Consider the following 13849-nt stretch of genomic DNA (forward strand, 5'->3'; position numbering starts at 1 on the left):
AAACAAGGATTATCCATGTGTCCTGGAAATTGGATCCAATCACAGGGCAGCAATTCCAGGGGACCTCATGTTTATTTGCCACTTTTCTGTCCTGAGGGATTGGTTCCATTCCTGACCACCAACTGCTTTGGGCAGCAGAATATTGCTCCAAGCGAGCAGATGCCAGGTGGGAATATTGTTCCACTCTGGATTTTCTGCATCATGTGTTGCCTTCCCTGCAGGCATTTTGTGTCTTGTTTCATTCACAGCCTGTGCAAATAAACAATTAGCAAATTAAAATAATTTTCTTTGATGGAAATTCTGCTTTTAAGTAAAAAAAAAACCTGCCAGGTTTCATTTTGGAATTGTTAAGGGAAGTTGGTTCAGTTTTTGGACAGGATCATTCCCATAGGAAACATTGAAATTAAATGTTGGGTTTCAGAAAATGTTTCACCCTGTGTTTTGGCGGCAGCTAAAATCACACGTCATGTTTGACTTGAGTGTGTTAAATTTTCCAGGTCTCTGCAAATCAGGAGGATGGAGGTTGAATACAGCTTTTTGCATCTACACTGAAAACTCACAAAGATGTGCCAGGATGGACTCTTAGAACACTTCACTGGAAGGAGAAAACAACAGAGCTGCTCGGGGCTTTTTTGGCTGTATCCTCACCCTCACCTGCAGGTGACAGACCCAGCACTGGCTCATGGAGACTCAGGAGCTATTCTGGGGCCATGGGGATGGGTAAGGATTTGGCAAAGATGTTTCATAGAGGGTTCATTGGTGGTGGATTCATGTGTTGATGTGGCCAATGGTCCAATGTGTTTGTGCAACTTGGGTTAAAAATCAAAAACCATCAGATTTGACATTTTCAGTAATAAACCCCAACAAATTTGGCTGCTCTGCCTCCAGCCCCCACCTCGGCTGTGGGAGCTCATCCCCATTCCCTCAAATCAGTCTAAGAAACAAGGCTAGATGCTTGAAAAGTGGGTAAAACTCTTCATTGAATGGAGCTGAACCATTCACCCCCCATAAAACCTCCTGTGGTGCAAAGGGGCTGCCCCAGCTTTCCCAAGACATTGTTCCATGGCCCTTTCCAGGCGCTGGAGTGGAGCCTCGGGATGTCCATCCCACCATAGGACCATTGGGCGGGACCATTGCTTTCCCTGCTCTGGGTCCCCACCTGCTGGAGATGCTAGGTTGGCTTGGCTGGGACTCTCATACCTGCACCAGGTGATGGATGAGGAGATCTCATTGCTGTGGGAGCTCAAAGGCTTTTCCCCGGAAAGCTGCTCTGGAATGTTGCACGAGGGGCTTTTTCTGCCAGACCCAGCTAACGCCCCCTCTCCTCTCCACACCCAGCTGGAGGTTGCAGGGATTGAGGGATGGGTTGATGGACGCTGACCATCTCCTCTTGGGACCAGCATTCCCAAAGTGTGGATCCTTCCTCATCTGCCCCTCTTCTGCCCTGGCTCTTTACTTGCCTGTGGTTCTTGTCCTGCCGTTGGGGCTGGATTCCCACCTTGTGTGGTGCTGCCCCATTCCTGCCAGGATCCACACCTGGTGCTGTCAGGGAGCGGGATCAGGAGACACCTGTGGGCCCAGGATTGGTATGGGATCTCAGCTGAAACCAGGCAGGTCATGGAAAGCTCCTGGCCAGCTTGGTGGGATTTAGGAGACTGAAGTGCTGGGGGCACCTTGGAAGACCTCGGGTTCACTCCAAATGAGACCCCGAAACTGCCCTTGCAGAGGAGCAGCCAGGATGTTTCATAGGATATTTGTGTGTCTCGGGAAACCTCAGTGTGCAAACTGTGTGTGTGTGCAGATTTTGGGTGCCTTGCCCTGTTCCTGCCCCTGCAGCTGCTCTTCCCAATCAGGGCAATGTCCACCTCCTCCACCCCCTTCCTGCTGTGTTCCAGTCTTGCTGTGCTGATGCCAGAGGTGGGCTACTCTGATGTACCATTTACTCCAGCTTGTACAAACTAATGGCTGAGCCGTGCCCTGCACGAGCCAGCCCATGAAAACCAAATAAACCTTTGGGAATCATCTTACTTTTCCCCACTTCCCTATACTTCCTTCGTCCTTCAGTGACAGGCAGGAAGGGCAGGTAACCACCACAGTGGGATTCATCCAGCTTTTGGCTCAGATCTGAGGCAGCTTTTCCTTCCTATGCCTCAGTTCTCCATCCATAGAATCATGGGATACTTTGGGTTGGAAGGAACCTTAAAGTCCATCCAGTTCCACCCACATGCCATGGGCAGGGGCTCCTTCCACAGACCAGGTTGCTCATCCCACCCTCCTTTCCATTTGTCCCAACTTGTCCTAGAGCCCAAGTCCTAAAACTGAGTTTTGTTTCCTCAAGGAGCCAATCCTGTCTCAGGAACTGCCCTCAGGTCATGCCCAGTGCAGCAGGGACACGGCACAGACCAATACCCACAGCAGGAGAAGGGAAGAAAAGCCAAAACCCAACAGAGTTTAAAAATGACAAATGCTCTTTTATTGGACCTTACAGTAGGTTAGGCATGGAAGTGAGGAGGCTGCAGCCATGAGGATGAGTAGTTAGAAATCTTATACACACAAAGCAAAAACCTTTCCCACAAGTGCTGGAGAAAACAGAAGGGGCTGGAAGAAATCTTTAATTGCAGACAAAACCTTTGGAGGTTGTAACGTGTTGGGGAGCAGAGGCTTTTAGAGCCTCTTGGAGGTGTTTTCACTGCTGAGGACCTGGGACTGTGGTTCCACAAGGTTGTGATTCACCCTTGGAATGGGATGAATGAAATGCTTTTCCCTGTTCCACATTAGTGCTTCCCTTTCCCTTTAAAGGCTGACTTTGAAGAGAGACCAAGGGCTTGCTGACAGAGGGGCACCGTGGGGTCCATACCCAGCCAGTTACCTGTTACAACCTGCGCTTCTGCCAAAGGTGCTCCAGATTCTCATGGAGGGGTCCTGGTCCCCCCCACTGCCCCAGAGGTGAAAGATGGAGGAAGGAGAGGCTCTAGCGCAGCTATTTACACCATGATCTGCAGGGCAGGAGGCCAGCATTGCTGATGGTCATGTGCTTGCCAGCCTTATCTGATGGTCTTTTTGCTGGTGGTGGTCTTGGAAACAATCCTGACACTGCCTCCCGTGCTGGAGCTGATACCCCGGCTGCTCCCAGAGCTGAAGGAGCTGCTTCCACCATAGCTGAGCCCCCCAGAGAAACCTCCACTGCCTCCTCCAAAGCCTCCACTGCCGCCAAAGCCTCCGCTGCCACCTCCGAAGCCGCTGCTGTTCATGGTGTAGCTGCTGCTGCCGCCGCCACTGCCCATGCCGAGCCCTCCGCCCAGGCCCAGGCAGTTCCCGCCGCTGTAGCCCATCCCACTGGAGCTGCTGACCACGGCTGAGAATGAACCAGGAACACCCATGTGAGGGGACAGCTGGACCCCCCAGGTGGGGGAGACCTGCAGTGTCACCCCCTAGGTGAAGGGTGGGTGGGAAGAGGTGGAAAGGGGGCAGATAAAAAGAGGTGGAAGGACGGGAATATGAAAAGGTGGAAGGGAGGTGATACTCACAGACACTGACAGCTCCAACTCCTTCTCCAGCAAGCCTGTTGGGAAAGGGGAAAATGAGCAATAATCAATAATTGCCAAAACCTTGTCCATGGGACCATCTAATTAGGCCTGCATGGCCTTCAGTGGGGTGGGGTGTGTTTGTATTACAGGTGAAAGGTGACAGTGATAATTTTTATCAGTATCAGGGGCCAAGAGCTGGAGAAAAAAAACTTTGCCTACAAAGTTTACAATTTCAAGCATCCCTCTGTCTGCCCTGGTGCTCCAGACCCTTGGGAAGAGTATTTGACACCAAGGAGATGGTCCCTGGTCAGCACACAGCAAATCTACGTGTCCTCACCTGCTCTCCTCGCCCTCCAGCAGCTTCCTGTAGGTCGCGATCTCAATGTCCAGGGCCAGCTTGACATTCATGAGCTCCTGGTATTCCCGGAGCTGCCGAGCCAGGTCAGCCTTGGCTTTCTGCAGGGCATCCTCCAGCTCGGTCAGCTTGGCCTTGGCATCCTTGAGGGCCATCTCCCCACGCTCCTCGGCCTCGGCAATGGCAGCTTGGAGGTTGGCACACTGAGAGTGGGGAGAACAGGCAATTGTTTCATTTGGGCTCCTCAAGCCATTCTCCTGAGTGTTGCTGAGGGGTTGTGGACACTGGCTGGTGGCTCCCAGGATGGCACTGAGAGCTCCTGATGGAACCTAGCTCTTCCTGCTGTGCCTGACCACCATCACCTCCCACCCACCTCCTCCTGCTCTGCAAGAGTATCCCCCTCCTACCTGTTTCTTCACGCTGTCAATCTCATTTCGCAGCCTCTGGACCATCCGGTTGATCTCTGAAATCTCAATCTTGGTGTTCCTCAGGTCATCCCCGTGTCTCCCAGCAGAGACCTGGAGCTCCTCGTACTGGTGCAGGGAAAGGAGGAGAGCACTGGTGAGCACTGGGAGCTCAGAGAAGGGTGAAGGGACTTAAGGGAACAAAGTGCAGGTCTGGGTGAGGGTTAAGGGGTGGGAGACAAGATTCCTCTGAAATCTGCCCATGGAATAACACTACTTGTCTTTAGGTCTCAATATGTGCTGGGAAAACAGTACCTGATGACACAGGAGACCTGGGCATTGTGACCTACAAGAACCTGGAAGGGGAAGTGTCGCCATGAAAACTCAGCTTCTGAGCTTGCTGACATGGTTTTCTAAGGACTTTCCCAGGACAGTAACTGTAAACATAGATATGTGTACATTCTTTCTGATACACGTCTTGTGATGGGCATCTCTCATGGCCAGTGCAGTGAGAAAGTGTTATCCTGACCATCCAATCCCTGGCCGTGGTCACAAGCCTATAAATCCTGGGTGGAAAAATAAACCCTGCTCTTTCTTTCACCACACCTCGACCTGTGTCCACGTGATCTATTCATCTTCAGCGGTAACAGGGAAGTATTTAAGGCCAGTTCTATCAGTGACTCTGTGAGTCCAAGGTCAAAACTTTTGAGCATTTTGTCCCTGTCTCGCCTCAGGTTATGGGAAATAATTTCTGATCTATTCTGACCATGGAAATCAGTCTGTCACCTGAGTTACCCACCTTATTCTGGTACCAAGCCTCGGCCTCGGCCCGGCTCCGGTTGGCGATGTCCTCGTACTGAGCCTTGACCTCGGCGATGATGCTGTTGAGGTCTAGGTTCCGGTTGTTGTCCATGGACAGCACCACGGAGGTATCGGACACTTGCTGCTGCATCTGGGACAACTCCTGTAGAAGTTGCAGAAAGTGAAGTTAATAGTCTGGTGTCCATGATGGAAACCACAGAGATGAGGTGATCTGGAGATCCTCCCCGCCAAGCTGTTTTCTTGCATTTCCCCTGCTCCATCTCCATTTTGTAACTTATTTCTGCATTATCATTTCCAAAAGGCTGGGACCACCATCTCCTCTGCTCCCATTGAGCCCTGGGTGTGGGGTCTATGGGGCAGGACCTTGGGGGTGGTCTCCAGGAGCCACTCACCGCCTCATACAGAGTTCTCAGGAAGTTGATTTCTTCTGCCAGTGCATCAGCCTTGCCCTGGAGCTCAACCTTGTTCATGTAAGCACCATCCACATCCTAAAGAGAAGATACCAATCGTTTCTGATGAAATCAGAACCCAAAGGGGCTTCAGGACACCAATGGGACCATGTCTGCTTCTGGGTCTATTATTCATAGAATCATGGAATGATTTGGGTTGGAAGGGACCTGAAAGCTCATCCAACTCCCACCCCTCCTGTGGGCAGAGATGCCTTCCACAGACCATATTGCCTTGGACTCTTCCAGGGATGGGGCAGCAACAGCTTCGCTGGGAAGCCTGTGCCACTGCCAGCAGTTCCTTAGGCTCATTTTTATGTCCATGTGATCAAGGTAATTCTTAGGTAATGTTGGACATTGACTGTGAGCCAGAACCAGGTTTTTGGGCAGAAGGCAAAGCTGTGACTCACAAGGATGTGACCAGAGACTGAGCTGAGCTGAGACACAAGAGACCAGAAAACAGGGCAGCTCTATCGGCACAGAGAAGGTTGGGCCCATTCCTGGCCTCAGGAGGATCCAGCCCAGGTTGTGCTGATCTCACAGCCTGACCCAGCCATGAGAGTGTAGCACCCCAACTCCTACAAGCTTTGCATGAACTCTGCAAGGCGAGTTAATTCCATTTCCTGGCTCAAAATTCCCAACTCACCTTCTTGAGGACCACAAACTCATTCTCAGCACCTGTGCGCCGGTTGATCTCATCTTCATATCTGCCAGGATAAAAGAGTGAGGGGGTTTAGGTGGAATGAAGAGGTGGGAGCACCCCATTCCCAAATCATCAGTTGTGGCTCATGGATATATTCCGTACTCCCACATGTTTATCCAGAGCAGACACAGAGCAAATATTACTGTCTTTGAACTCTGTGGTGTGAGTAGTCCCAGTTAAATTAATATATTTTAATCATTGCCCATAAAGTCAAGCTCATACATAAATGTGCAGATTCAGAGCCTGTTTTGGCAGGAAGCAGGAGCAACCATTCCCGGTGACCTTTGCTCCAAGCAAAGTTATGCAAAAGACTTTCAACAAAGCTGCACTGCAATGCCTACAAATGTATAATAAAGCAGTCATTGATATTTGATATTGTAATAAAATTAATGGCTCTGAAGAACCCACTGCAGCATTTAATTAAAACAAAAAACTCCATGGTTGTGCAAGAGAGGATCATTACAGCTCTGACAGTGGTTCTGTGGAACTTTTTATGGCTCTGAGCAACATCCTGTCATCAGATAATCAGGGCAGGGCTTAGCTAGAAAGTAGACTAAACATGCAGGCTCTTGAGACAAAGACCTGCCTTTCAAAGGCAGGTTCATGCCAGTCCTCTCACCAATACTGGCAGAGTTTTCCTTGCAGCCAGATCTCTGAGTGGACAAGGGAAGAAGTGGAAATTAGCTAGTGGACTGCCAACAAACTCTAGACTTGAAATAGAATGTGTTCTCTGTCTCAGGAGATAGCTCTGAAATCCAGACTGTAGAATTCATTGTTCGGGGCCTGGCAATATTTCTAAGAGCCTAGAACGCATTTCAAGACCTCAAATGCACCCAAAACCACAGCAGAAGCTCTACCAGTCCCTCCTGTTCGATCTAAGTGTCTCCTTCCCAGCCCCTCTCCCAAAAATCTGTCTCTTCCCATGTTTAACCACCTAATATTAACATATTCCAGCCCTCCAGGGTAATTCTCAAATTTGCAGTAGGCCAGGGCTGGTTGAAGAAGGGACAGGTTGTTCTCAGCCTAATAAAAGTCAATGGCTTCACCTAAAAATCCCCCCCCCAAATCCCCTCCAGGCAGCAGGTGCTGACTGATGCGTACTGAGAACAATCCAGCCTCCTTCCACTGGATCCCATGTCTCAGCAGGGGGTTAATTCCCTCCCCAGGGAAATTTTTTTGCAGAGGGCTGATCAGCTTCCAGGTGATGGGAGCTGAGTGAGCCTGAGCACTCCCAGGTCATCTGGGCTCTCTAGAAAGGCTGGAATTTCCTTCACAGAATGGGAAATGGGGGATTTTTGGAGCTGAAATTTTATTGGCTATGTTTGATTCTGGTTTTGCTTGTTTATTATCCTCACAATTTACTAAGTTTTCTGTTTCCAGGTATATTATTTCAGGAGACTCCAGGGATCAGACTATGACCTCTGTTATGCTGGAGCAGTTACCCAGGAATTCTGTGCTAAACATTGACCTTACTCATGATAAATGTAAAATAACAAGACACAATTCTGGGAAGATGTTTTATGCTGGGAAGAGGAACCTGGATCAAACACCATGTGTGCACCAGCAGGAATGAGCACCAGCCAGGGTTTTCCTAGCTGGAATGACTTACGCTGCAGAACGCAATTCCTTACTTGTTCTTGAAGTCTTCTACCATGTCCTGCATGCTCCGGAGCTCAGAGTCCAGCCGGCCCCTCTCTCCCATCAGGCTGTCCAGCTGCCGCCGGAGGTTGTTGATGTAGGCTTCGAAAATGGGCTCCAGGGACTTCCTGGTAACAGTGTGACCCTGCTCTTGGAGAAGGGTCCACTTGGTCTCCAGCACCTTGTTCTGCTGCTCCAAAAAGCGTACCTGGGGAGGAACAAAACCAGGGGCATGTGTGAACAACACACAAAAAAGCTCACAACTGCAAGGAAAAGGTGGGATTACCAACAGAAAAGGTCTAGACATGTTGGGACAATAAGAGGGGAATTATCAGGAGTGTCCCAGTTTAGGGCATTGGATTCTCAAAAGTATTAGAAGCTTCTGGAGATATTTAGCAAGATTTTTTCACAAGTTTTAATCAGGCCAAACATCGGTACTTGTAACTTTAATGTTTCTCCCCCCAGTAGATGTTCGGCCCATCTTACTGGTTTAAACAGGTTCTATTCCATTGTAGAGGAGAAGATCCATCCTCCCTGGGATGGTTTTTACAGGGAAGAGAGAATTACTTTGTCAATAATATAAAGGTGCTGAAAAACTCATCCTTGCTAAGAGGAAACATAAAACAGTTCTTAGTTTTCAGCCAAGCCCATGCTGTTTGTTGGCTGGGATCAGTTCAGGCAAGTCCCTAAATCCAAATGAAGTTTCTTCCTGAAGTTTTTTCCTGAGGCAACTGATAACGTGCATGGTTTAATGGTTCAGATCAAACTCTCACCTTGTCGATGAAGGAGGCAAATTTGTTGTTGAGGGTCTTGATCTGCTCCCTCTCCTGTGTTCGCACCTTCTGGATTTCCGGATCAATATCCAGTTTGAGAGGTGCCAGGAGGCTCTGGTTGACAGTCACTTCATGGATGCCACCAGGTGGGCAAACAGGGAACCCAGGGCCTCCTCGGCCACCAAATCCGGGCCCTCCCAGCCCAAATCCACTTCCCAGCCCGTAGCCACCACCACTACCAGCTCCTCCTAAGCCAAAGCCAGTGCCTGCTCCACCACCATAGCCAAGACCAAAGCCGTAGCCGCCCCCGGCTCCACTCCGTAGACCTCCACCGACCGAGCTGTAGGAAATTCTTTTGCTTCCACCTAAGTTATAGAGACTTCTGCTGCCGAAGCCACCGCCAGCTCCAAAGCCTCCTCCACCTCCAGCTCTTCCTCCTCCAACTCTGGAGACAGAGACAGAGCTAAAACTGCTTCTGGTCCCACTGCTACCACCTCCTACAATAGCAGAGCCTGAGCTAAAGCCCCTCATGCCCCCTCCAGTAGATGATCTGAAAGAGATCCGGCTCATGGCTGGTTCAGTTGGGAAGACAAAGAGTAGGAGAGAGGAAAACAAAAAAAGGCTGCGCAGCAGGAAAAGAGCAGAGGGCAATGGAGACAGAAACCCCTGTAATGGGAGAGCTTGGGAGCCTCCTCTTTTATCTGCTTGGAAAACTTGGCACGGGAATTCAGAACTTGACGTGCCTTGCAGCGACTTGCCTTGTCAAACACACCTCGGCTACGGCGAGGTGCTGAAAAATGCATTGTTTGCAGGCAGGAAAGTAACGGCGAGAGGGAGCTCCCCCCTTCACCAAAGCTACCGCTCTGAGTCATGGAATTAGAATTGAATGGGACAAGGTCTACACTCAGGGGCAGGATGCAACATGATTCCCGAGACCCTGGGAGCTGCTTTCCCTCAGGCGAGCCAAGGACTCGCTCGCTTGAGCAAAGATTTTGCAAGTTGCATTTTAAGGTTTAACACATTGCAAAGGAAAGAAAAATAGGGGCTTTTCCAAGATTTCCAGCTCTGTGACTGGCCATGCGTGTCCTGTTGTTGGCTCAGGAAAGTTTGGTCTGAAGGTGGTTTTAATGATCAGTGCTGATACTGTGATTTTTTTTTGTTTTTTTTTTTTCGTTCTGGATCTAAATGTTCATGGGCTTGAAGAGATGAGCTGAGTGGAAGTTGTGTCATGGCAGTATTTTCTAGGATCTTACCAAAAATCATCTCCTCTTGTTCCAGGGGAAACTGAGGAATTAGTTAACATGACTTTGAGAGATGGCAAGTAAATGCCTTTTCCAAAATTACATCAAAATAGCCTAAATAGTATTTTCCTTAATAGAGACTTATACTATTAAAAAGCTGCTTGAAATGATTGTGCTTCTGTAGTATCTCCTTGTCAGGCTCAGGGTTCAAAAGCTCCCTGTGAAGTGGTATTTTTATCGCTTTTTCTGCCCCCCTGCTTTATATTTATCCAACAGTTTCCATGTCATTGCTGGCTCTCCAAGATGTTTTGTGGAGGGGAATTTACCCACTTTCCTTCCCACCCCCTCCTTCACTTCACTGAGATCACACAATTGGAAAAACTTTCAAAAATAGCTTGTGCCTCTTGATGTTGCTCCTGGGTGAACCCTTGTGCAGGAGTTTTAACCCCCACAATGAGTCTGGGTTGTGTAAAGACGTGAGAGCTGGGGATCCTTCTCTTGGGTCCACGAAGAGCTGGACATGAGATACAGGAGAAGAAATCCCCTCGTTCCCACTCAAAATACCTCCCTGAATACTGTTCTGAACTGGATTCTGCCTACTGGCCAGGGTTGCCCACCTTGGCCAGGTGAAGTAATAGTGAAAGACAGAGAGATGAGACCCTGAGCAGCTGAACCAAAAAAATTCCCAAATTCATCTACGTGAGCAAAAAGTGCAGGAGCTCAATCCAAAAGGAGGAGTTTAAGGGGATTGGCTGCATTTCAGAGCTTGTTTGTGTTGATGTGTTTCCAACCACTGCTTTTTTTTCTGTCTGGGAACTTGAAAGAACCTGAGCAGGAGGTGTTTGGTTGGGTTTGGTTTGGTTTGGTTGGGTTTTGTCTCCTTGCAATGAGAAAACAGCAGCGCTCCCAACTCCCATCTCCTTTGAGCACTCCTGATTCCAATAGTGAGTCACCACGGGTGCGATTGGAGCCAATCCCTGGATGGGCTGATCCAAGAGCCCTCCCGCGGGTGGGGAGGCGGCTGGGCTGTAGCAAGGGGGTGCTCTCACCCCAGTAGTAGAGATGTGGGAATATCCTGCACCCTGGAAATGCAGCGTTTTTCCTGGGAAAACTTCACCCCTCGCTCCATCCATACCCAGCGACCCCCTATTTCACAGTGGCAGGAACCTCAGCCATGAGACCTCTGGGCACTAAAAATAAACACAGTGATACTGAAAATAAATAAACTCTCTTCCAAGCATGGCAGATCCATGGAGATTTGCTTTCCTATGCCTACCCATGTGAACTGGCACAACTGTGCCAGGAGCCTGTGGATGGGGTCCAGGCAGGGAACTTGCCTTTGACTCCCAAATCACTTATGCAAAGTCACACCTGGGAACAGGAGCACAGGTTTTAATTAAAGCACAAGGAAAGAATTCATGTGGAAGGGAGTCATTACTTCCCCAGCTCTTCTAGGAAAGCCTGTTGCTGCAGACAATGACAATTAAGTGGAATATTACAAAGGATTTGGAAGAGCAAAGTAAATGATGGTTTAGGCACCAAAACAAGGAAAATTCTTGTGGAATCTCTCAGTCCCTCACACTTTCCTTTCTTGGTTTGTGTCACTCACATGCAGTGTCCCACTGACAGGTGTTCAGGGTTTCAGGGAGAGTGTGCTGGCCTCTCAGGTGGGACACTTCCCTGTGGAGAGGCAGGGCATGTCATGGGGGGTTGCCTGGGGGGTGAGAACACTGCAGAGAAGGGAAGGAGGAACAGGGCTCCTGTCTGCAGGAGCTCAGCTGCCTCTGAGCTCAATTTGCTCTTTTTTCAGAAGGGACTGGAAAAAAGATGCTAAAAACTCTCCAGGTTGGTTAAGGCTGGGTTGTCATGAGCTGTGTTAAATCCTCGCACCCAACCTGTACAATTTTGGCGAGATCAGAAATCAAGATGACTCAGAGGTTTTTTTTAGCTTTCACTGTTTTTTTGGCCTGTTTGCAACATCCTCTGGACAGCAGGGACTGAGGAGTCTTGGTGGGTGACAGGTTGACCATGAGCCAGGGTCCCTGCAGCCAGAAGTAATGGAATTCCCCATGGGAATTCCCTGGGATGCCTCGGGAAGAGCGTGTCCAGCAGGTCAGGGAAAACATCCTGCCCCTCTACTTGGTCCTGGTGGGGCCACAACTGGAGTGTTGTGTTCTACTCTAAACTCTACAGTTCCAGAAGGACAAGGAGCTCCTGGAGAGGGTCCAATGGAAGCCACAAAGGTGACGAGAGGTCTGGAGCATCTCTTTAATGAGGAGAAATGGCAGGAGCTGGGTGTGGTCAGTCTGGAGAAGAGGGGACTGAGAGGGAATCCCAACAATCATAGGAATATCCAAATATCCATAAAAAATAATCTCATTTGAGAAGGTCTCTCATCAATCCATGTGAACATCTCCAAGGGGTGTCAAGAGGATGATGTCAAACTGTTCTGTGGTGCCCAGTGACAGGACAAGGATCCCAGAATTCCTGAGGTAGGAAAAGTCCTCTAGGATCATCGAGTCCAATCTGTGCCCAATTCCCACCTTGTCACCAACCCAGAGCACTGAGTGTCACATCCAGTCATTCCCTGCACACCTTTAGGGATGCTGATTTCACCACCTCCTGGGCAGGGAGAAGTCATAGCCATAAAACTAGAACACAAGAAATTCCACCTCAACATGAGGAAGAACTTTGTTCCGTAGAGGTGGCAGAGTCCTGGAAGAGCTGCCCTCTGGGAGGGCATAGATTGTCCCTCTCTGGAGATATTCAAAGCCCACCTGGACACCCTCCAGTGTTACCTGCTCCAGGTGTCTGTGCTTTGGCAGGAGGTTGGACTGTATGAGCTCCAGAGGGCCTTTCCAGCCCCAACTATCCTGGGATTCTGGGATTCTGAGTCCAGTTTTGCCCTTGGTTTTAGTGTTTCCCTGAAGTTCCTTTGATTTCCTAGGCAAAGAGGATGAGATATTGCTGTGTTTTGGTGCAGCTGGGTTTGAGCGAGGTTTTGCTGAAGTGCCTCCTTTGAACTTGCCAGGACACGCTGGCATGTGTGTTCCTGCTCCTTCCCATCTTCCTGCTCCAAGTTCTGCCCGGAGTTATGCAGGACCAGGATGTTGCAAGGTCAGGGCAGAGCAAAGCATCTGAGCCTTTGAAAGTCAATAAGGGCTTTGCAATAATGTTTGGCTGAGGGCTTTTTCTCCACTTTTTCTTGGTTTTATTCTCCTTTTGCAATGACTGACTGAAATATTTGGATCAACGCTGTTGTTGTGCTCCAACACCCATCCCCAGCCCAGATCTTCCAGATAAAGCCTCCTCAAGAGCCACTTGAGTTTGCTCTGGCTTTTTAAGAAAGCAAAAATTAAATCATGAGGTTTTTTTCTGGCTGCCCCAAACCTTCCCTTCTATCCCCCAAACCTTCCCTTCTATCGAAGAAAAGCTTTTGGATTAACCCAAATAAGTTAAGAAATGAATGGTGATTAATTTTCTTGTCACTTATGGATACATCTCCAGCCTCCTTCTTTTCCTCCTCTTCCTCCTTCAGTTTTCTCCAATTCTTCAATTAATTTTGGGACTACTGATTTCAAGATTTTCATTTTAATTTAATCAGAATTTCAAAGCTTTTTCCTGGAAGTAAAACAAATACACATCCAGCTCATTCTGATGAAGGTTGTGAGTATTTTGTACTGCTGGTTCTGGTTTAGAATAAAAATATAAACAAAAAGAACAAATAAGTTACAATCTGGTTTTATTGGACATGTTCCAAATAGTGAGAGGAAGGGAAACATGGCGTCACATCACTATTACAGAAGTATAAAAAGCTGCAATTTTCTTTTTTAATGGTACTTTCCAAAAATAAAAAGACACTGTGGAAGGCTAAAGGGGTAAATTCCATCAGAAAAGGGCAAAATAGATTTGGGACACTGGAGTTCCTTAGGAATCCTGT

The 13849-nt window shown here is 48.8% G+C and overlaps 1 protein-coding gene across 1 annotated transcript; it reads right to left on the reverse strand.

Annotated features, from left to right (window-relative positions):
• Nucleotides 1–2450: 2450 nt before the first annotated feature.
• On the reverse strand, nucleotides 2451–9320 carry LOC107215696 (keratin, type II cytoskeletal 6A-like). Its single transcript, XM_015652072.2, has 9 exons — nucleotides 8669–9320; nucleotides 7889–8103; nucleotides 6201–6261; nucleotides 5501–5596; nucleotides 5086–5250; nucleotides 4290–4415; nucleotides 3865–4085; nucleotides 3528–3562; nucleotides 2451–3355 (listed from the first exon to the last, which is right to left on the reverse strand). The coding sequence occupies exons 1-9, from the start codon at nucleotides 9236–9238 to the stop codon at nucleotides 3045–3047; spliced, it is 1800 nt and encodes a 599-aa protein (XP_015507558.1). The 5' UTR covers nucleotides 9239–9320; the 3' UTR covers nucleotides 2451–3044.
• Nucleotides 9321–13849: the final 4529 nt, after the last annotated feature.

Source organism: Parus major, linkage group LGE22, assembly GCF_001522545.3.
Source record: "Parus major isolate Abel linkage group LGE22, Parus_major1.1, whole genome shotgun sequence".
Classification (NCBI taxonomy): Eukaryota; Metazoa; Chordata; class Aves; order Passeriformes; family Paridae; genus Parus; species Parus major.